The sequence below is a fragment of the Mycteria americana genome, chromosome 4 (genome assembly GCF_035582795.1).
Source record: "Mycteria americana isolate JAX WOST 10 ecotype Jacksonville Zoo and Gardens chromosome 4, USCA_MyAme_1.0, whole genome shotgun sequence".
Classification (NCBI taxonomy): domain Eukaryota; kingdom Metazoa; phylum Chordata; class Aves; order Ciconiiformes; family Ciconiidae; genus Mycteria; species Mycteria americana.
The window spans coordinates 56,243,060-56,265,737 of record NC_134368.1 but is presented as its reverse complement, the minus strand read 5'-3'; the positions used below and the strand labels follow the sequence as shown (position 1 = coordinate 56,265,737).

Here is a 22,678-nt window from a genome sequence, read left to right as displayed (position 1 = left end):
CTGACTCCATACCAGTCTCATTTCCCTGGAGTAGAAGGACGGCACCTGAGTACAGGAATGGTCTACAGTGGTAGGAATGGGATTACAAGAATTGCCAATAAGGTAAATATTGATGCCTTAACTGCAGTAAGCGAAAGGATAAATTTTCTCCTCTGCCAAAGACGGGACAACCCTGAGTCACAAAGCTGCACAGGAGGCAAAACCTTTGAAAGTAAAAGGCTGCCAGCAGCTATTTGCTATGTTTATATTTAAGCCTGGGCTTGCCATACAAATTCTGAACTTGTCATTTACATCTGTCCTTACCACCAATAGGAGGCCCTCTCTCTAGTAAATACAAGAGCAAAGTCTATTAAGAAGATGTTTAAGAGAAAAGTATTAGGCTTCTCACTGGTATGGAGACCTACAGCACTTTTTAGTTCAGAGAAATTAAAAACATCTAAGTGGTTCAGTCTTAGCTGAAGGGACTGAGAGGAGTTCTCAGGGTCTCCTATGAAAGACTGCAGACCGGGTAACTTGGAATAACTGCGTATGTCAGCCTTTCATTGCAGGAAGTGTTAAGGCCCTACTAGAGCAGGAGACAAATTCAGGGGAAACGTGCATCCTACAAGCAGTTGCCTGACACAGGACTAAAGTGAGCCACGAAGCCAGGCAACGTCATGTCTCAGGGTGAAACAACATGTCTATCAGCTTCCTAAGCAGAACTTTGTGCATAGTGAGCAGGAAGCATGAAAAACTGAATGCCTCTTCTGAATTTATGACTTAAAGCCACAAAATAAATTCTCTCAAATTTTACGCTGCTATCACATGTTGCACTAGTAAGATGCCTCTGTGTTCTCTTGGGGTGAAAAGCACTGACAGTGATGCTGTACAGATGCATATACAGGTAGATAAAAGGCAATCAATACATGCGCCAGCACAAAGAATTACCTACCTAAAACTTGAATTTCAATGGCTCCATGTCCTTCGGTGACACACATGGAAACTCCAAAAAGTAAGATCTGGGGAGAATATCCCAAATTGAGAACTTTATTGGGGGCATTTGAGTTTAAAAAGCTGATTTTGGACAGAATTTCAGAAAACAACTAGTCATTTTGTGTTTCATCAGTAACCGTGATTATAATGCCAAAGGAAAACTTGTTTTGTACAAATTGGTGGCATAATTTCATACCCTAGAGAAACCTGCTTGCAATCCTCACATCTATGTTAAATCATCATATAACATGTAAGTGATGGTATTGATTGTCTCACTATCACTAGAAACATACTTTTTATCTGCTTTTACATGCTTTATGTTACTTTGCATTTGTATATTTAGGTCTTGAAAGCATGCTAGACATCTTTAGCTGTGATGTAAATGAAACAAAAACCACGGCAAGCATGAAAATTAACAAAGGTTAAGTCTTAGAAGGAAGCATTACTGAAACATTGCTGTTAGACCATAATAATGGTGCCATAAATCTCCCTTTCATTTCTTGTCTATTTACATTGCTTCTGCAGATGGTAAACAGTGCAAATCAGTCCCCAACATTCATTCCAGTCGCTAAGAGTTTTGTGAGAATAAGAAAGGCTTGGCAGTTGTATGATTTAACATCAGAATGTTACATTTTACAAAGGCACTGAAGGAAAGACAACCTTGACAGACTGAAGTTTATTATGAAATGAGATGAGGAAGCAATCTATAAGCATAATTATTTTTATCTACATATATAAGTCCATATATATATAAATATATGTATACTTTCACACATGCATACTGTATCCAGTTAACTTTTGGTCTCCAATTTGACTACCTAGTAAGCCAATTGGCTTAGTTCTTCCATCATTTCTGCATTTCTTTAAAAATGCTTTCATGGTTTGTTTTATAAATCTCAAGAGACAATTAGCTACCTTATAGACTGATCCCATTACCTTGTAAGTAGTCTTGGCTCACAGGATTATGAGATCTGCAGAATAACTACTCATGTTACTAACTCTTTTATGTGAGTGTTTGCATATGATTATTAGTTTTATTAGATAAGTTATTAGTTTTTCAGTCTTTATCCAAGCCTGCTTTGCCTCTTGCTCTTAAGCAGATTCATAGCTACACAGAGACTATATGTAATGATAGCAGTCTTCAGAATGGGAGAAGCACAACAACATACTGAACCCACTGAAAGGTGCCAAACAGCAGCTTTAAGCATGGGTATATACCCCAAATAAAGTTTGCATAGCTTGACAAAGAAAGAATTATTATAGGTTTTTGTCAAGACTTGCTTCTTTTGGGATTAAGCTATGAGCAAAAACATTCACAAACATGTGTGACACATTTGTTTCATTCCTAGCCATACCTGCAACTTTGCATTTTAAGAACTAATAATGGAAAGCAGGGTTGAGCTATTTGTGTTTGATTGAATTTGGGTAGTAAAATATGATTATGACAGAGAGGGTCAAGATAATCTGGGCTGAAGGCAAAGGGATGTGTCCCATCAGGAAAAGCCTCTGATTTCTAGCAACGCAATTAAAAATCAACACTTTTTTTAAATCAGCTTAGAAGAACTGCAAGAGATGCCAAAGCTGAGTTTGTTCTGTTAACATTGTAGCGACTAAAGAAATGATAAGATACCGAGGAGGCAAAGGCAGAATTGAGAGAGAGCAGGCAAAAATGATTCCTGAGCACAAGCAGATGGCACAAGAACCTTGTAAAAGGAATCTTAGTTTTAAAGCGTAGACAACAGTGTTATGAATGGAGTTACAATTGCAAGCTGAGTGTCCAGAATTGGGACGAGATACAAGACTGCTCCTTAATTTGCTCTGTTTAGGAAAAGAAAATATTACTCGTAGCTGCTCTTTAGTTGTCATTTTACAAAAACTCATGTGTGATAAATCCCTATGCTAATTCAAAAACTTGAAGTACTCAAGAATGAGTCTCTCATGTTAAAAAAAATAAGGTAGTTGATAGCTATTAAAAATAAAGTAGTAGCTATTGGAAAATGAGGGCAATTAGTTGACTGGGAATGATGAACTGTTTAAAATCAAATAAAACAATTTATGTACTCTTTGCTCATGAAATGCTAAGGATTAGAAAATATTAGGGTGTTCACAGATAATTAGATGCAACTAAGAACCAAATGTGCCGTAATCATCCTTATCTGGATAGCTAGTGCAACTTAAAATGAGTGTGAGTCATTAAAAGAGGTAAAGAAATCTTCGAAGTCCCCACCTGTAATTTTGTAACATAGCATGCTAAGCAGGAAAAGATTACAGAAACAAGCACAGAGAAGGTAGAAGTGCTATTTCAAAGACTGAAAGACTTCCTTCTTACATTTCCAATGTTTTTTCTTTTATTTTTGTCCAATTTGTTTCCATAACTACTGACAAAGCAATCTGGGACTCTAGGTTGCAATCCCATACTCTTCGTGCTTCAGCAAAACCAATACAGTGTTTATCTTCTTTCTAAGTAACATGGGATCAAGCCTTTGCAAGTAAATCCTGAAAGTGGTATCTGCTAATCTGTGAGCACAATTAACTGTCAGGACAATCTGAGTTTTCATGTTTAACAGGTCAGCAAAGAAACACATTTACTCATAATATTATCCACCTGATTCTGCAATGCATGGAAGCAAGTGGTTGTCTTGGGCTTAGATTTGACATTGACTTGTCCTGAAAATCTATGATTGTCCGTAGGTGATATTTTTAGAGCAGTTCACAACTATGGTCCAATTGTACTTGTGGCTCTTAAAACAAAAAACTGGCAAGACAGGCCAATTACCTGTCTCTCCATGCGCATGCTGCAGGTATGGTCACTGAGTTTTCCTCTAAAAAGTTAATCCTCTAACTTCTCATTTTTTTTAAATATTGATTTGGCAGATTATTTGGGGTTTAATTCAGTGGTTTCCCCAGTCAGTGGGCAAATTCACAATGGAAATACAGGATACAGGTCTTACACAGCATACCCATGGGTGCTGGGCCAAACAAGAGCTGGGTCCCTACCAAAAGGCCCTTTCTCATGGAGACCACCAAGTATGTGGTGGTAGGACAGGATGGTGGTGTGCATCCAGATCCAGGAGCTGGGAATACTCCTGCACTTCTCACTGCTGACATTGCTTCAGTGGCTCCTGTGAATATTGTGTCAGTTCGTTAGTTTGTGCGAGATGAAAGATGTCATTTAGCAGAGTGGAGGGCAGCTAGTGAATCCCCCTAGTTGTCACTGAACTACACAACTGCTTTATTGATTGCATCAGAATAAACTATTTTACTAGATGGAATGAATCATTTATTCAATGTTCCTAACAGTTAAACTGTTCAGAAGCTGCTTGTTTGGGAGATTTATCTCATAATTAGTTTTCCTAGGGAAGATCTGCTGGGAGCTGGGTCACTGAAGCAAAACTGATACAGTATCTCTACACAGCGCTTTTGGATTGGTCTGTCTTGAGCTACCAAATATACTGGATGCTTATTAGTCTTAATTAATCCAGAGGATTCTGGTAGTTTAGAGGTGAGAATATCTATTTGTTCCAAATATTTTAACAAATAAAGAAAATATGGAGTTAACACTATGACATGTAATAAAATGTGACACTCATGCAGACATCAAGCAAAACAGTTCCTGAAAAGTATAGGAAATAAAGGAACTAGAAAATTGCTATTTGGAGAAGAAGGAAGAAGTAGCGTAAACAAGTATTCTTAGGTAATACTAGGAAAAGAGGAGAAAAAAGAATGTAAGAACAAGAGAAAGAGATGAGACACATACAGCAGTGATATTTGGGGGTGGATAAGTAACAGTAAGAGCGAGAGCTCCAGAGAGATGGCACAAAAAACACACAAGGAAACTATGCTAGAAGAGATGATAAAGCAGATTAAAAATTTATACAGTAAAGGTAAAAAAAAAAGCCTATGGATCATCCTGAAAAGTAGAAGAGTTTCAGGGACATAGGTTTGGAAACTGAGTTACATCAAGTGATAACTTTAAGGAAATGGTAAGCAGCTAATAAAGAAGTTATTTCTTCCTAAGATAAAACACTACGATTCAGGAAATAGGCATGATTGAAGAAACAATGTGATTAGCTAACTACATTTGCAGTCCGTGCCATTACAAGTCAGGAGAACAGCCTCTCTTTAGCTTTCCTCATTTATCCCAATTTTCCTAGAGATTCAAATTTTGAAAAACTTGGAAATGTGTGAATGCTGTGAAATATGCTTTGGCATATTACCATGCTTGTGTGCAAAAGCAAACTATGTACTAAAATATCAGTTCGTTTGTACAACTAGTGTAGAATACTATTTTCTTACCCTCAGTGGTCAAGGATTTCTCATTTAAGGTACTATCTTGTGTTTTTGTCCCACCCCTAAACATCTCCATTTAATGGGATAAAGAACATAAACTCATAATTTGTAGACACAGAAGAGTGTTGAACATACACATAAATTATTCCCCATTTATGTTAGAAGAAATTAATGTGGTTTTATATACATTTCACAAGGAGAAAAATTATTAAGGAAAACTGTTTGGCATATATACCCCTAAACCATCAACAAGACAACACCGCATGCCTGTGACAAATTAGTCTTATGGTGTTGTTTGATACTAAATGAAAAAGAGAGGACTTAATGTAGCCTTCTAATTTACTTCTGTAAATCTGTTTTTTCCTAAGGTGTATGATACATCTCCATGTATGGCTTTTAGACAAAGAAGTAAATTCCAGATGTTGATTTAAAACTTTATATGATATGCTATATGGAATTGCATCAGGAAGATATCTAGTATTTTTGGGAACATAAGTTTACTGAAACAGAAAATTATATGTGTGAATTGAGGTACTTTATCTTTTCAGAATAACTTCGTGTTAGTATCCACAATGTAAACCTACAGCTGACTTTAACTGTCATGTTTTTTGATGGGGTTGTTCTCCTGGTAGACATAAAGCAAATTTTCGGTGTTGTTTACCATTCTCATTGCTATAGTTCATCAGCATGCCACAAAAGACAGTCAAGAGCTTCTCACTGGCTGGATCTGTTTTACTGCACAGTGACCTTATATGGTCTACTACAATATGTGCACCACCTGCACGGTCAACTGCGTTCCTGCCCTCATCTGTAAAACAAAGAGTTACATTAAAAAAAAATGAAACCAAAACCCACCATAGAGTCCCGAACATAACAGTAATCATACAAAACGAAGTTTTTAAACAGAGTGAAGTCATTCCTCCAGTGTTGTCAAATTCATCTAGAGAGGTGCTTGAGGGCCAGCTTTTAGTGCAACAGAGCTAGGGAAGTGAAAACACCTACAACAAAAGGGATTAACCACCTGGCACTAATACCTTTGTAAAGAAGTTCAGTGTTTGAGGCAGAGCTGCTGGAGCCGATAAATGATATCCTGAAGATACACTGGGTTTTGCCAGAGGGAAGTTCTGAGCACTTTACAAAGCCTAGTCCACACACCCTTGTGGACCAGGTAAATTACTCTTGCTGTTATGCAGATCGAGAAATTGAAATACAGAAAATAAATTGCTTAGGTTACTTAAAAACAAAATGGGGAATAAAACGGACAAAGCAGACAGAGGTACTAGTTCACGGTCACGAATTCTGTTCATGCACTCGCTCTGCCACACAGCATGTTCTTTGTACTTCTATACCTGAAATTTAATACCACTATCAGATTCTTTTTGTATAGCTAAAAGAAAAATTCACTCTGCATCTATAATAGACTACAATGTTTTGAGGTTTCGTAAATAACACACCATAATCTTTGTATGGAACTCTTTCTGTATAACAAATCAGATTTGATGTATCAGTGTAGGAATAAAGGAAAAATTGGCCGCCTATTACAGTAATCGACAATACCACTTCCTTTCCCAGCAGGCAATCAGCAACAGACAACAGTCAATAACCTAAATTCCAGGGCTTCCCAAAGGAGAGATTTCCAAGTGAGTTACAGTTGGAATCAACTGGAAAATCTAGATGAAACCAAAACCTTGGGGGGAAAATCACTAAAGCAAAAGTTTTGCACAGTAAGAAAAAAACCCCCTCTCCTCAATTTCTTAATGGCCCCAAAGCTAATCTCTTCTTTCCCTTGTTATTCACCAATCATCACTCCTCTCTCTCCCCATCATACATGGAGGTCAAGCTACGAAGTTTTCCTAATTCTGCAGCATATCTAGTATGAAAACCAAGGTTGTCCACATTTATAACGTGATCTTTCACTAGAAGTGTTCCAGAGCTCTGCAAAAAGAAGTTTCTAAATCTTCCAAGTCTTGTTAATACTATTTATGAGGCATATATACCACTTACATACTATAGATATATAAAAGGATTATAAGTATTTTATATACACCTACACTATATATATTCATAAATATGAATATGCATATCTATATGAGGGGTATATATATAGGGACTTCAGATAATTTGCTGAGTGGAGCTGAAGGAGGAAGGGCAATTCTTGGTGGATCTTAACTATTAAATTTATTACCAAAGTAATAAGTGTTTTGCAGAATAACTGAGATACATGCAACAGAGGAAAAAGGTCACTGCCATGACTGTCTCCACCTTAGACTCGATCAGGACATCAGGGGACTGTGTTTCACTGCAGGTATGTACATTCCATTTTGAAAAAGGAGAAACTAGAATCTGTTTACAGTCAAACAAATTCAAGGTAAGATTCTGTGTCAGGAGGAACGACTATAAAAAAAGGAGAAATATAAAAAAAATAAGTCTTTTGCATCCTTGATGCAGTGACAAACATAGGCATAATGCTGGAATGAAAGAAAGTCCTACACCAAAACATAGTGAGTGAGACAATATAGTCAGGTGTTCAGATTCAGTGCTTACGTTTACCAAATCAGCAGAGAAAAAACCCAAACTTGGCTGGAATATTCCAGCATCCTTTTATGTATCCTCTTCTCCTATTTTTCATTAAAAAGTTATACAAATACTTAATTTTGTATTTGACTCACCTGTTTTGTGAGTCAAAACAGGTGTGCAAAATGAAACTGAATCATTGATCCTGGATCAGATGGACTGAATGTGGTCCTCAAATTACTATAATGCAATTGAAATCAACAAACTAAACCCATGATAAAATTAAGCTTGAGATAAGAATCAGGTGTCAAGCTTGTTCCCGCATATGGAACTGCAGATAAAATATGTAAGCAAAGAATAATATAAAGGTAGAGTCGGGTGAGGGTTTGGAAGCAAGGGTTAAAACCCCAAAAAACAGTTACAAGCCAAGTTCCTCACCTGGATGGAATCTGGCACAACTCCACTGAAAATAACTGCGTGATAGTATCTTACAACAAATGAAAATCTAACTCATATCCTTTTACTTCCATTCTCTCTGGTTTATCAAAGAAGTTATATATCAAAAACTGCTGTACCTTTAAGTACATAATAGTCTCTCACTTCAAATACATGACAAAAGCCTTATCCACACAATATTTTTGTTAGGTAGATAGATAATCAGCTTCCGCTGTACAGACAGCAAAAGCAAGGCAGAAAGATTCAGAAACAAATCTCACTCCAAGAAATGTCTCTCTGTCTCTATAGTATACTCAAAAAGTTAGGGTAAAATGAACGTCAGGATCCCTCCCAAGTAGGTGGCAGGCTATAAGTGCCAGACTTTCATATGACTACATAGGCTAGTAGATTTGTAAAGGAGATGCTTTAATTGAGTTTGTTGCTCCGCCTCTTCCCCATCCTAGAGCTCACCCTGCCTACCTGCTTCTCTGCCCTAGGCAGCTGGGTGAAGAACAGACCTGGGCGAGTGCTATAATTAGGATCTCCTGGTGCTGCCTTCTTCTGCCCAACAGGATTAACTCAGCTCATTAGTGCAGGGCCACGAAGAATCCTGTACTACATGTAGGAGCAAAATTCTGAAGGTCCTGACTACTCACTCCAAGCTCAGGCTATGACACCCCATTGCACCCCCAAGCAAAAAGTGTATTTCTGACTCAGAAGGCTCCATGTACTTATTACCAACTCGCTTCTCCCTGCTCTGTCGCTAAGAAACAGATTTTGCACGCAAGAATACTCACCGGACTCCAAATCATTTACAGTCAAAACAAGACCACAGCACGTTGCTGTGTCTTGTTCTCAATCCAACTATTACCTTGCAGTGCAGTAGCTCTGTGAACTCCCACACTTAACGTGCTTCCAGCCTCCCAGAAGCTGTGCTGAAATTTTTTCCTGTGACCTTTTTAAATAAACATTTGCTATTCCTAAGAGATCAGTGATTGAACAGTTTAATGAAAGCATTCACATTTCTGCTTAAAAATGCTTCATTACAGCTACAAAGGGCAATGCTGTTGTATAGCTTTTTTTTTTAAGTACATGTAATACTGTTTAAAGATGACAGAATGACAACAACCCAAGAGACCAGAGGGATTTTTTCCTACAAAATGTACAGTAAGATTTATTACAGAATGAGTTATTACTTCCACAATGTTCTTTAGCCCAATGCAATGCAACCATCTCTAAAAATTAGTACAGTCTCTTTTTCTATCCCGAGTTGCTCACAGGAGTTTTATGCAAAACTGGGCTTTAACGTGGATTATCAAATTACTGTGACTGCTCACATTCCCCCTATGAACAGAGTCTTGTCAACTTTCCCCGTGGCTCAGCCATGCCTGCTCCAATGGATGCCCAAGTCAACGACCAAAATTTTTTTAGTACATATAATTGATAGGTCTTTAAAATGCAGCCCTTAGAGCAGTTTCAATTTGCTTTCCCCAAGATGTGTTTGCATAACTTTCCCTTGAGTTTTCTTCCCCGGTTTACTAAACCCTAAAACAAACCACAAACCCTAAAACAAGTCCTAAAAGGTTAACAGAAAACAGGAATTAAAGTGACAGCTTAAAGTATGAAAACAATGTAAAGCATAAGCTATACACAGTCAATGAGTGATTTCTAAAACACATGCACCAATACTTTGATTTTTGTCACCACTGTAAGGTTATTATTTCTGGAAATATAGTTACCTCAGGCAAAGGGCTGTGCCATAGTATAGTAGATATCAGAAAACAATTTTGCAAATAGCTCACCTAGTGCTCTTTAATCTAAACCTTAAATTAGCTTTGTTATTTTCATACTGGGCCCTTTTTTAATATAAAGTTTAAGCTCTGTGAATTCGAGTGACATTAAAGGAGCAGATGCATCTCATAAAGATTGGGACAAAACCATTTCTTATTAATGTTCTATTAGGATACAGAGCTGTGTCTTCACAAGAAAAAAACAGCACAGTTTCAGACAGTTCTGAAAACTCATGTTTTACCCATTTTTTATTTAAATTTTAAAATATATTGGTCTGGTTCCTCTATTATTCCAGACTTTTCTCTTTGTCATCTCTAATATTTAAACTACAGTTTAGAAGTCATTTGTACTTCAGAAATGATCCTGGTCCTGCAAAGATGCACACCGTTATTTAAGTGTGTATATGGCGAGTAAACCCACAGGCTGGTAAAAATTAGGTAGGTATCTACAATTCTGGTGATGATGGCATCACAGCTAGTTAAATAACGACTAAGTAAAAGCATAGAAAATTACGTTCAGCATAGTGATGTACGGAATGGTTGTTTGAAAGCTTTTTCTCACAAAAAAGGTAAGGTATGAACACTCTGTATTACCTTTGCCTACCATATCTTTACAACATGATGGCCACAGTGCCACTGCTTTCCAAACAGTTCTTTGCTAATTCTTTGTTACTGTATTTTCATTCTGAAATGTGAATTTTATGTTTCACAATACAATTTCATATGTAATGATACCTTTCTCCAATTCATGTGCTACAAAAGTTTACTGGTGTAAATAGTTGCATTGGTATAAATGGTGCAAGTCAGTGAGGGAAAGGATGATTTGTATGATCAAGGTCCCTGATTTCCATAAACCAAGCTGCCAAGACAGCAGCTTTTGGTGACAGGGAAAAAATATAGTATTTATTTTAAAATTCTTTTACTCTGCAATTGGGTGTAATGATCAAATAATTTAAATGACATACTGCCATTTTACTTTCAGTGCTCCATCTTTATTGCATTTGGCTCCAATCCTGCATTCTTTTTGACCAAAATATTGCTTAGGTTACATCAGTGATTTATGGATAACATTTTTTTTAATTATTATTATGTTAAAGATGAACTATTTTACAGTAGCCCAAAGGGGGGAGGGGAGGGAAGGGTTCTTTCTACATGTTCTATTTTTATTTTCCTCTATTTTTTAGTTAGGTCCTCTTTGCATGGTTTTTGTACTGAGGCATTCATCTGCTCCTGCTGCTTATTCTTTCACCTGAAGTCATAAAATTTTGTGATATCAAACTGGCTGCTGCAGAGGAAATTATGATGTGACATAGAAAATTATGACCATGCATGGGGAAAAAACAGCAGGAGTAGAACTCCAAAGGAAGAAAGGTCTGCTTACATGTTTTCTCCTTATTAAGAAAATAGAAAGAGAAAACATTCAAAAAACACTGTTAGAGGCAAACCCTTAGCTAGCGTAAACCACGTTATCCATGTAGACATTAGGAAAAACACTGCCACTTACATAAACTGGGAGTTTACCCTTTTTTCCCCATCTGAACACTGTAAAGATAAAACTTTTAATGCAATGCTGTCATTCAGTTTTAGTACTTGGCCCTACTTTTTATCTTGAATCTGTTTGTGTATGCTTTTAAATCACTGGATTCTGGACCCTGTCAATTGTTTGACTGCAAGACTACAGACTACAACCCTGTTACAGAACACAGAGCTGCATTGCATTAATTTTATTTTTTGAAGGAAAGTAAGCTTCATGTAATTATATTACACTATTATTGTTTGCTGCTTTTTCCATGTCTTCTGTGTCTTCTGTCTTTCCATGTCTACAAGGGACAGGACACAGCAATACTGTATTTTGAGATTCATGTTTTAACAATTTGAAAGATATTTTTGGGGATTGCTCTGTCTATCTTGTACTGAAATTTCCTTTCTCTTTATTTAATTCCTTCAGGAATTATAAGACTCTGATTACCAGAAGTACAGTTTTGTTTTATTTGCTTATTGATTAAAATCAATCAATATAGATTTAAAATTTTTGCTTTATGAAGAAGAAATAATTTTGAATTAGTCACGCTTGCTTCAGAAATAAACAGAACAGTCTTGTAATCAGTTCATCTTAAATTGCTGGCAACTATCCTTAGCCCTAACTCCAGCTGCATCGAGGGTATTGTCTCATAAGTTATTCTTTCAGAAATTATTGCTAAAATAGTAAATATGGAAACAGTAAACTAGAAATGCTAACAGAACGCTGCCTTTTAATATAGTGCCTTCAAGGACTGAAAATATGTAGCATTGATCTTTTTGGATAAAACTGTTGCCAGCATATTTGCTGGCTAATGACAACTGATGCAGCAGCGTACTGGCCCTCTTATGCAACTGGTTTATTCTAACAAACACAATTTTAAAATGTTGTATCCTAATGGAGATCTAGTGGTATTTTTGGTAGACTCCTTATAATATGTTCAATGTGTGGACCACAGGATATTAACGCCAACAAGCCCTAATCTCTCTCATGAGTATCATGGGATTTCTTTTGTCTACAGTCAGGAATTTGGCAGAACGTTTGAAGGGATGGGTAAATGTGCCAGTATTGCAATCTCCCTAATGTTATGCTGAGGTAGCAGTCAAATGCAAGCCAAATTCAACCCCACAATTTAATTGCAATAAAATTTGCTTATTTTTCATATTCCTCTTATGTCGGATACATACGAGAAAAATCACCTGTTTCTGTTCTCAGACAAAAGAACAGTGATGAGTTTACTCTTCAAGACTTTTCAATACTTCACTTCCAGTCAAATTCTACTAGCGGACCTGAGATTTCAGTATAACAGCAGAAATGTTTTTATCAACAACAAGACATAAAGTACTACTAGTCTCAGTATTGGCAGGTGATTTGTTCTGGATTCTAAGGAGATTTTAGTTTTAAAATGTAGTAATTTCCACTACTGAATTCTATTTGAAAATAAAGAAGCTAAACAGTATGAAAAAGTTCTAGTAGATATATAAGAATCAGGTAAAGGCCCTCAGAGCTGAATGTAGCACTTCCCTCTGCCTTCCTTTCCATGTGCAATATGCTTACAACAGATTCTTCAGTTGATTTTATAACTCTATGCAACTCCTTAGTAATTCCATTACAGTCAAACAAATTACTCTAGGTTTATGAGAGCATAAGTCAGAGCTGAAGCCAGCCTACGCTTATTATTTCATACAGCATAAAATAAATCATGGAATCCAATTATACAGTAAAACATCAGACCATTTTTTTACACTGGTAAACAGGTATTCATAGCATCTCATGCTATTAAAAGAATAAACCTGCATGCAGCAATTAATTTAGAACTTTTACTCCCAGGCCTTGAGTGCAATGTTGTCTCTCAGCTTCAAACTCTCAGAGAAGGAGGGTGTGAACTGAGCACGGCATGGTCACAGTCTGGTGCAGAGCAGGGGCGTTCTGCTGGGTGCTGCTGAACGCAGCTTGGCAAGAGGCTTAGCCTGGTATTGTGTGAGAGTGGTACTGCTAGCTGAAGGAGCTCGAAGGAGCTGTGGGTCTCCACCAAAGTGGCCAGAGGAGCAGTCTCAGAAACTGTGTAACCCTTGGGGATTTGGAGTAGGTTGGGAAAAGCCCAAGAAGCAAAAAACAAAACCAAACCAAAAAACCCCTCCATAAAGCGTCTTTGTGGAACCTACTAGGCCCCGGGAAGAAAGAAAATTATTCAGAGAAGTGACAAAGTAACAAGTGGACCTGGGATCTTGGAAAAGCTGGGGTGAATCTTGGGTTTGGGGTCAGTGCTATCCTTGCCCCAAATCATGAAGCCTAGGGGGAGTGAGAGGACCTGGCCTTCTAAAGCAACTCCAAGCAGCAGCGTGTGGGCTATTGCTTGTTAGGGTGCAGTCTGCATGGAGGAGCTGACCTGTAGAAGATTCTTGTATCTGAAAGGTTGTAGGATACAGCCTGAGAAAGACCAGCAAAGTGTTTTGTTTTAGGAAATCTTTTACCTCCTTAGCAGAAGGCAATCCACCGACTTGACCGGAGGGCAACTAGCAATGCACTACGACTGCAGAACAGCCTGCACTCAAGAGGCCAGGTGGTGCCAAGATGTGGGTGATAAACTGGACACTGTCTCAGGTAAGTGACTCTCTTTTCAGGGAAATGTGAATGCTGTTGTAGATAGGGTATTCAAGGCATCCACCCTAACTCCTCAGGCCATTCTGCTGACTGGGCAACTAACCAGACACACAGCAGCCTCAGAATCAAGGAGGCTCAAAGACCAACCTTGTTCATACACACTGACACCTCATGTGACAGGAACACAGCTTTGTTATTGCTAATGCTAACCATCTTGCTATTATCTGTAGTTTTACCTAACTCTTTCCTCACCGTCTTTTATCAAATACTTAAGCTGCATCTTCCTCTGGTGGGCACTGTCTCTTGATTATATTAGTGTACAAACAATATTATAAAACCCCTCTAACTAAATATAGCCCTGGTCCCCTGGCTGAGACATTCAAGAGCTTCACTGCATTAAGGGATAGATTTTACTAACATAGTTCTTTGCCAATAATGTCCAACTTCTGTTTCTGAGAGTTGCACAGCATTCCTTAGATATGAACACAACAAATGTAACTGAATTTAGGTGGTTTGCCTGTTGTATGTTAACTCTATGCTGTTATTGCACTGTATGAAATGCAGTATAAAATCAGATGTCTGTGTAGCTATCATATAAACTGCTAAAAGGCTTGGCCCGTGCAATATATGCATGGTGCACACGGTGTTGCAAAAATCTACAGAAGTGGATCTGAGAGTATAACAAAATTATATTCTGTGTTATTATTTAAGAAGCTATGCTTATATAATTAGACTGTATTAAAACACAAAGTTAAAAGGGGAAGAACGATGGCTGCAAGCTTAACAAAAAAAATTAATAAACACTCACTTCCCAATTATACATAAGCAATGCTTAGCAAGATGCTAGCAGATTCTTTCTTCTGTTTTCCATGGTAATTCAGTTGACGTTTTCTACCATTGCTGATTTAGTGACATTTGATATTTCTAGTCACAAATAATGCCTACTTTTCTAAATAAAGTAGAATAAGCTAGACACTTTGGCCATGTCTAGACACTCAACTAACAAGCTTTGTTTTCTGAGGGGTTTGAAAGCAACAACACATGACTGTGCAGTTATCTATAAATATGAACAATTTCAAATATCTTAAAAGGCAAAGTGAAAAAAGATATGAAAAGGAAGGTTGAATTGAAAGGAGAAGGAGAAGCTACATATCTTGTGTTGTTCACTTATTGTTACTGAAATTCTAAAAGTTTTTCTTCCTGATAAGGAATCTTTTCTAGTCTTCATAAATATTAGGAGAATTCCAAGTTTTTCCCTTTCTTACTTTGTTTAGCTTTGAAGTATGAAGAAATAGCTCAATCCTTAACCAAAGTTTGCATCCTTAACTTGCTTTTAGGGTGGCAGCAAGATCTAGTGAATAAAGCAGGATTTCTTTCCAAGTCTGCTCATGACCTTCTTTAAGACCCTGGAAACACCTTACATCTCTTTCTTTTTTTTTTTTCTTTTTTTTTTTTTTTTTAGATTTCCTTGTTGCCTGTGGCTTCTATTTTCACTGTAAATTAAGCAGGTGTCTCTCAGTGTGTTGGAATATGAGCAATACACAAACTTTAAAGACTGTGAATGAAATGCTGGAGGGGGAGAAAGTAAGGAATCAGAAAAAAACCTGCTCTGTTTCTTAGATTTTATTTTCTTTGTACCTGTACTGACAGAATTCTGATCTACTTATTCTGCCTATTCAAATAATCTTCCTGGAAAAAACAGGAAGGGGAAAAATATTTGCACTGCAGAAAATAAGCAGGACCTATCACACGTATACTCTAAAACAGAAAATCAGGCCTCATACCTTCATCTTAAAGAAGGGAAAAGTTGCAAATCTATGGCAATTTGGTTTTGGTTCTTTTTTTCAAATTATTTTTCCCCCCATGTGGGCTTCTGATAAGTTTTGGCTTAAGTCATGAGAATTTTGCCACTTGTTTCAGCAGAGTTAATATTTAGAATGTAAATTTTAAAAAGAGTAACAGCCTGAGAATGAGAATTCATGTTTTTCATATCACCTCTTGAATGGCTCTTTCTGATGCTCTAGGAAGATTTCCTCATCATTCTGATTCCATTTAGACCAGCTATAAAATAAGTAAATTAGAATAATATTGTTTAACAGCTTCCTAAGAAGATTCATGATTAATTGCTGATAAGTACTAAATATTACTGTGAAAGTATGTGTTGGCATGCATATGGTACGCTTAGTTTCTAGCTGATGCAATACTTGTGCTGCAGAGGCTTGGAAAAAATCCTGCATTATCAAGGACTTCTAACTTAAAAATGCTATAGTTTTCTAAGACTCTGCAACGCCTTAGAGAGGACAGATATAAAGGTAAAAGACTGTTACTGTACAATTAAAAACTAGAATTTTAATTCTCCGTAAGCTGTTGGAAACAATCAGTTTTCAAGCAACAAGTTTAAGCCTCTGATCTCAATTTCATGATAATGCTTGGGAAACAGCTTAGTAGGTGGCATTTGTGTTTGGTAGGATCTAGTACAATGAAAAGTGAAAGATTGTGGTAAGATGCTGCCTGGCTGCATGAATCAGGGTGACCTTCATAAAAATGATTAGCCAGTAGCATGCTGTTATCAACACCAGTTGTGTTCTAGGATTCTGCTGGTTTTCCATATGGTACTGAAAAAGGTTATGCCATTTTTTGAAGAAAAATGAATTTTACTTCTTTCCAGTATGTTTAATTCTTAAGCGCCTGGTTTTCTGCTTTAGATCCTGAAATTAACCTCATCTCCTGAGAGGAGATGTACGTAACTGTGCAATTGAGTAGTTTCTTATTTTTGTACTTAGCCTTTCTTGGCAGATCTCTGCACAAGGTCTGTACATCCTTATATAGGGTATATAGGATGGGCAGCTGAGTATACAGAATTTATGGCACGTGTAAGATCTTTTTAACAAGAAGTGGTATCATGTTCATGGTCTGGTGTTAAGACTGGGATCAAGAGAGATCTGGGTCTATGTGAAAGGCCACATTGCTGAAATTCAACGAGGAGTCATGCCATCAATACAAGTAAGACTGGGTAGATAACAAAGAAATGTACAGCTTGGGAAATGAGAAAAGGATCCAGTAAATTTCCAGCAGAAAAAGGTAGATAAGCAGATGTCAGAGGAGAGTCTTTACAGAATGAGTTGGCGTTTTTAGTTTCTTTCCAATTCTATAGCTGTTTATATCATGAAGTATGGTTGGTGAGAATATGTACCCAGCCTGGTGGTTTCATGAAGAAACAAGGTTGTGGATGCGTGCAAAAAGCAATAGCTTTGAGATTCCCCAAGGAGCTCTCTAAGCACTATCGTTAATGTGAATATTATGGAAGGGCAGAATGGGAAATTTTTCATTTCCCTTACAAGATACATGGAGAGCTTATTTCCCTTTGATAGCTTTCAGAATATGTGGATGCTCTAAACTGCAAGAAGGAATTATTTTCTAATGGGTAAGAGTCTAATGTAATCTCAACCAAAGTCAATCAGAATGACTCCTTCTGTCTGTGTGGCTACTGAATCAGGCTCTAAATACCCTAGCCTTTCACTTCCTCTTATAATTATCACTTTTATAGTATAATTATAATAGCTTCTATAGTCTGCTCAATGGTACATAAAAACACAGGAAAATAGTTTGTGATTCAGTTCAAAACTGAAGTGTGTAACAAACTACCTGTGGAAAGATCACTGGGATTAAGATAGCATGTGCATCACAAACTTAATGATAAAAAATATTGTGAGGCTATTATCTGCTAAGAAAATACTGCTATTTTAATATAGCATCATCTTCCATTAAAATTCTTGACTAAAATTTATCTGGTTGGCCTGATCTTTTATCTATACAAACAGCATTGGTGTGGGGGGTGTCAGAGTAGGACAAAGACCTGGCTACAGACAGGTTTTGTCTTTTTCCCGCATTCTCATGTGGGTCTTGCAAGAAGGCAGGCCTAACTTGAAAACTGTGGTCTCAGTCTCCCTGTCCCCCAAGCACTCAATCTGCCACATGATTCAAGTCACCAGAGTCTTCCCAGTCTATTGAGAAAGAAGCCAGCAGAGAGAGCTAAGGCGTGTACTAGCCATCAGCCTGTTCATTAAGTGATCCCAAGCTGCAATTCGGATAATGCTGTTCTTTAACTTAATATTCCAACTGCCAGAGCTGATGGTAGCAAATCATTTTTAGGCTTTATCTACAGGCGAATTAACCATTCTGCTCTGACTTAAGACATTGCTTTTTGTAGCAAGAATCATGTTATGTTAAACATGACCTTTCACAAACAATGGAGATGAGATCTTCATGTTGCATGTGGAACCAAGGGGCAGGGGGAACTTAGAAGAGTTTTGGAGGTATGCCCTATTCATCTGTAACACCCCTAAATGAACAAACTTACTAAAGAAACGGCACTAGGTAGAATGGCGGGGGGGCTGGAAAGACAGACAGTAGAAAAGTAGCTATAGTTTGATTCATGGATAAAGAGTGGTGAAGCAGCTAGAAGGACAGATCTTATGCTCTGACTGGACAATGCCTAGGAATTTAGCTTTGATTATAAGTGAAAAAACATAACTGGTGGTTAAAAGGAATGAGTGGGCTAGGAGCTTTGTATCTAGTAAAATAGTTCAGACAAAATTCTGTCCCTGAGTGAGGCTGAGGAATCCGTTGTCTGGGGATACGGAAGTACAAGCAGCTGTAGTTGGTACAGGCTGTAGGTACAGTGGGGGAGAAAGCAGGAGGGAGAGGAGGAGAGATCACGTCTCTATTTCTTTGCTTTGCACTTTCTGCTTTGACGAAAATTTGGGGGCCGAGGTGTATGTGGCGTTTACTAGATAAAGCATGTAGAACAATTACAAGCTGTACAGGAACATACAGTAATGTATCTGTTCTTAAATTGTAGGACAGTACTGAACAGTCTGCATACTGTGATTAGTTAAATTCATTGCTTCTGACTTAAAATCTTTTTGGCTGCCTCAATTGTTTCTTTCATCTCTGCATACAAGAGGAAGGCTGGGAGACTAGAAGCCTCATCAGTACTAACAAAGCTTCCTTCTACTCTGCTTTGCAATTATATTTGCCTGTATTCTTGATGTTCAGAGACTCAGATAAAGCAGATCTCTTCACAATGTAAACGCTTTAAAAAGGATGCTCTCAAGGCTACTTGGGATAAATTTCACCTATTTTTTCCTCTTTAACTGTTTACGAAATGCATTTAATTCTTTGTATTTTCTTTCATGCTCAAACAGGTGATTCAGTATTATTTTAGGGGGCTAACAAACACAGACAAGCACCCAGACAATAAGACTGTGCATGTGTACCTCAAACTTAGAGAAGAAAATCTGTCTGTAAGTCAACAGGTTTTCATTTCATGTCTTCTGTGAGGAGATGAATCTTTTCAGTAAGGTCTCTGGCCAGTAAGTGTGTAGTTCCCCTTTTACCTTGTGGAAGGTACTAAACCTCTCCCAGCATTGGGACTTAGCCATGAATTACCTTTCCACAGCAGCCGTGTTCCAGGAGTAGCCCCTCCTGAACTTACATGGAAATGGTCTTTCCTTCATGCAGCAACTCTAGGATCTCTGAACTGAGAAACCACGGCCATTTTCATTTAATCAAGAAAAAAATTCAGGCAATCCTTCTCCTCTGCAAGGCCACTTTTAAGGGGCCTTCCCTGTAGGAAAAGCCATTTGTCCCGCAACTTTCATCCTGTGCCATGCAGACTTCTCTCAAAAATAGAGACCTGATTAACTCCTTTTTGCACAAACTATCACTAAACAAAGTGATGCATGCTTGCTAGGATGAAATACAGGATAATTGGGGCTTTCAATAAATAGAAATGTTGCTATGAGCCATTCAATATGGGCTTAGATTTCATAATTTCAGCCTAACATAGATTTAGGACTTAAAGACCTTCCTCATTACTGCATGTTGTAATTACATGGGCTGTAGAAGTGAAAAACCGCTCATGTATATGGTAAAATACAGTTACTGATGTATTTCAAGTTCCTATATGAGTCCCAGTTATCAGAAGGGTAACAGCTGTTTTTGTCTCAATCGAAAAGAAAAAGACTATCAACACATAACAACATTTTTTATTAGAACTATTGGACTCCAGACCTTGTCTTTGTTATACTTTAAAGCTCTTAGTTAGGGAAAAATAATACTCATCGATGAAAATTTATTAAATTTTATAGTAATAAACATATTGAAAGTATTCATCCTAAATAAGAATTTAGGATAGGTTACATAACTATATAATCATTACACATTAAGATAACATACAAAATAAAGTCAGATAGGGTGGATGTGATAAATAAGCACTGTAAATAGCCTCTTCCGCTCAAATCCAAGATGCTAATCTTGATTTTCATGACATTTTATTACACTTTATTCATTAATCTTATTCAAATACACAGGGAAGGTAGTGACTGTCCTCCCACAGGAGCACAGCAACACATGGTATACAGAACACATCACTGCCTACTGTAGATTTTTATCAGTGCCGGCTTTGCTCCACAGAAGGGCAACACAAGGCATGTAATGCAGCTTTTCTGTACTGGATAAACCCTGCACTGTAAAAGCCAGCAGTAGTCCACAATACCTGAATACTACAAAAAAACATTTTTGTGTGTCCTTATTGTATTTCATGAAAAAATGTGGGTTGAACAACAGTGACATGAATAGTTATGTAGATTTTACTTATATGAAATAAACCAGTGCCACCTGGGAGTGAGCTTTATATCACATATGACCCTGAAATAAAATGTAGTCAATACATTATGTTATAGAAAGCTCAACGGCTTCTACTTGAAGTTTCCATGGAGAAGCAGCTGTTCAGTTGATTGGTCACCTTAAAGAAAATCCTAAATGAAAGAATTATACATTAACATCCTCAAGCAGTAGTTGTCTGTAAATGCAAATGCCAGCATGGAAAATCTGATTAACTTCCCTGAGGTCACAGGCAAGGTAATTTAAAACAATATAAAATGTAAATTTCCAAACTAGGATGAAAAAAAGTAGCAAGGAGAAAGGCTACCAATAATTCCGTTTTTTCAACAGACAGTATTCAGAACAGCAAAACTTTTAGTAAATGCAACACATAGTACAAAGACAACTTCTTGCCATATGAAATAAGTCACTAACTCTCAAGATAACAAAATGCTTTTACAATTTCATCTCACTTCCCATCTGCAGACATCCATAGGCTTCTAATTCCTTCATGTGTATAGAAAGACGTTCCTGGTGTCTCTGCTTCTGTACCATATTTATCATGCACTGGCTTTTATCAAAATATTTAAAGTAAGAGATAATGAGGCTGCATTTTCAAAACACTGCAACCACTGGTTTGGTTTTGCGAATGACACATCCATGCATGTAATCAGCACATGGAGTCACAATTGCATTTCAAAACTCAATTGCTTGGCAGTGCAAAGTTTACTGTGCCCACAAAAAGCTAAAAAACCTCCCCCACCTCCCCACCCCCAACCTCTGACTACCAAAAATACCAATATGTAATCTTGGAGCAATTGATTGCCCACATAAGAATTCTAAGAATCAGCAACATAGCTCAGGCATCATTTCAGCCACATATGTAGGTCTGCACAGCTTTGAGACTGGTAGAATATGAATATTCCCTTCTGACTCTGGGTATTCCCTTCTGAGACATTCTATTTGAGGAAAAATTAACTGTTCAGGCCTCTGTGTATGTAGCACCTGCTCTCTGAAAACCTAGCTCATTATGTTTAAAAAAAAAACAAACCTAGGATCACAAATCTTTTCTGTTCTTATATCCAGTTGTATCACAATGTTGAAACAGTTTTTTTAATCTATCTGTCACAAAAGCATAATGCAAGTGTGACGTTCCATTGTCTCATACAATCAGAGGAGTTGTGTGGTAAATAAAAATCAAGAAAGGAGGAAAATGACCCCCCAGTACACAATATACAGAACACCAAAACATTCCCCTCCCTCCTACAACAGCATCTACAAAATATGGCATATTTCAACACTCACGGCTATCGTAGCATATATTGCCCAGGGCACGTCCTGTTTGAAGCAATACTTCCTGGTCTTTGCAGTTTAACAGCTGCACCAAAGGAGGGATCAACCCAGCATCCACGCATGGGTTCCGCATAAATTCTGCAAATAATGCAAAGCCTGTTAAAGCAAGCTGGCTATTTTCAGTTTCATCCGTTCTAGTTACACTGGCATTGCAACTGGGCCTTTTGTGAGAATAAACATATGCATAGACAAACAATGTAAGTTCTCGTGCAAGTTTCTAGTGAATAAGCCCAAGTCAGGATTTGGGTTTATGTTCTTTCCATTATTCATTAATTCAGAAGGAATTAGGAGTATTTAATTGACTTCCATGGAAACTAATTTAACATAGCTCAGACTGAGCATGTTTTTAGCACCACTAAAGAAGTGCTGAAAAGAACAGTGAATTCACAACCTTTTTCTCCACACCAACAAATTGAACATAAATTAAAATTACTAAATAACACAAAAGATGATGTAAAACTAGTATTCATACTCCAAAATGAGCAGCATTTTTTACTCTCTATTCCCTTAATTAGAAGTCCTGAAAAGCTTTTGC

General features: G+C 37.4%; 1 protein-coding gene across 5 annotated transcripts in view; it reads right to left on the bottom strand.

Moving 5' to 3' along the window:
- RAP1GDS1 (Rap1 GTPase-GDP dissociation stimulator 1) overlaps nt 1–22,678 on the bottom strand; it is a 106,105-nt gene that overhangs the window by 20,435 nt on the left and 62,992 nt on the right. For 4 of the 5 annotated variants that reach the window (XM_075500604.1, XM_075500605.1, XM_075500606.1 and 1 more), the window contains 2 exons: nt 22,096–22,221; nt 5,924–6,070 (listed from right to left, as the gene is read on the bottom strand). In XM_075500604.1, the coding sequence (XP_075356719.1) occupies nt 5,924–6,070; nt 22,096–22,221 (273 nt within the window). The remainder of the gene's footprint in view (nt 1–5,923; nt 6,071–22,095; nt 22,222–22,678) is intronic. The other variant, XM_075500607.1, reaches the window with a different exon arrangement.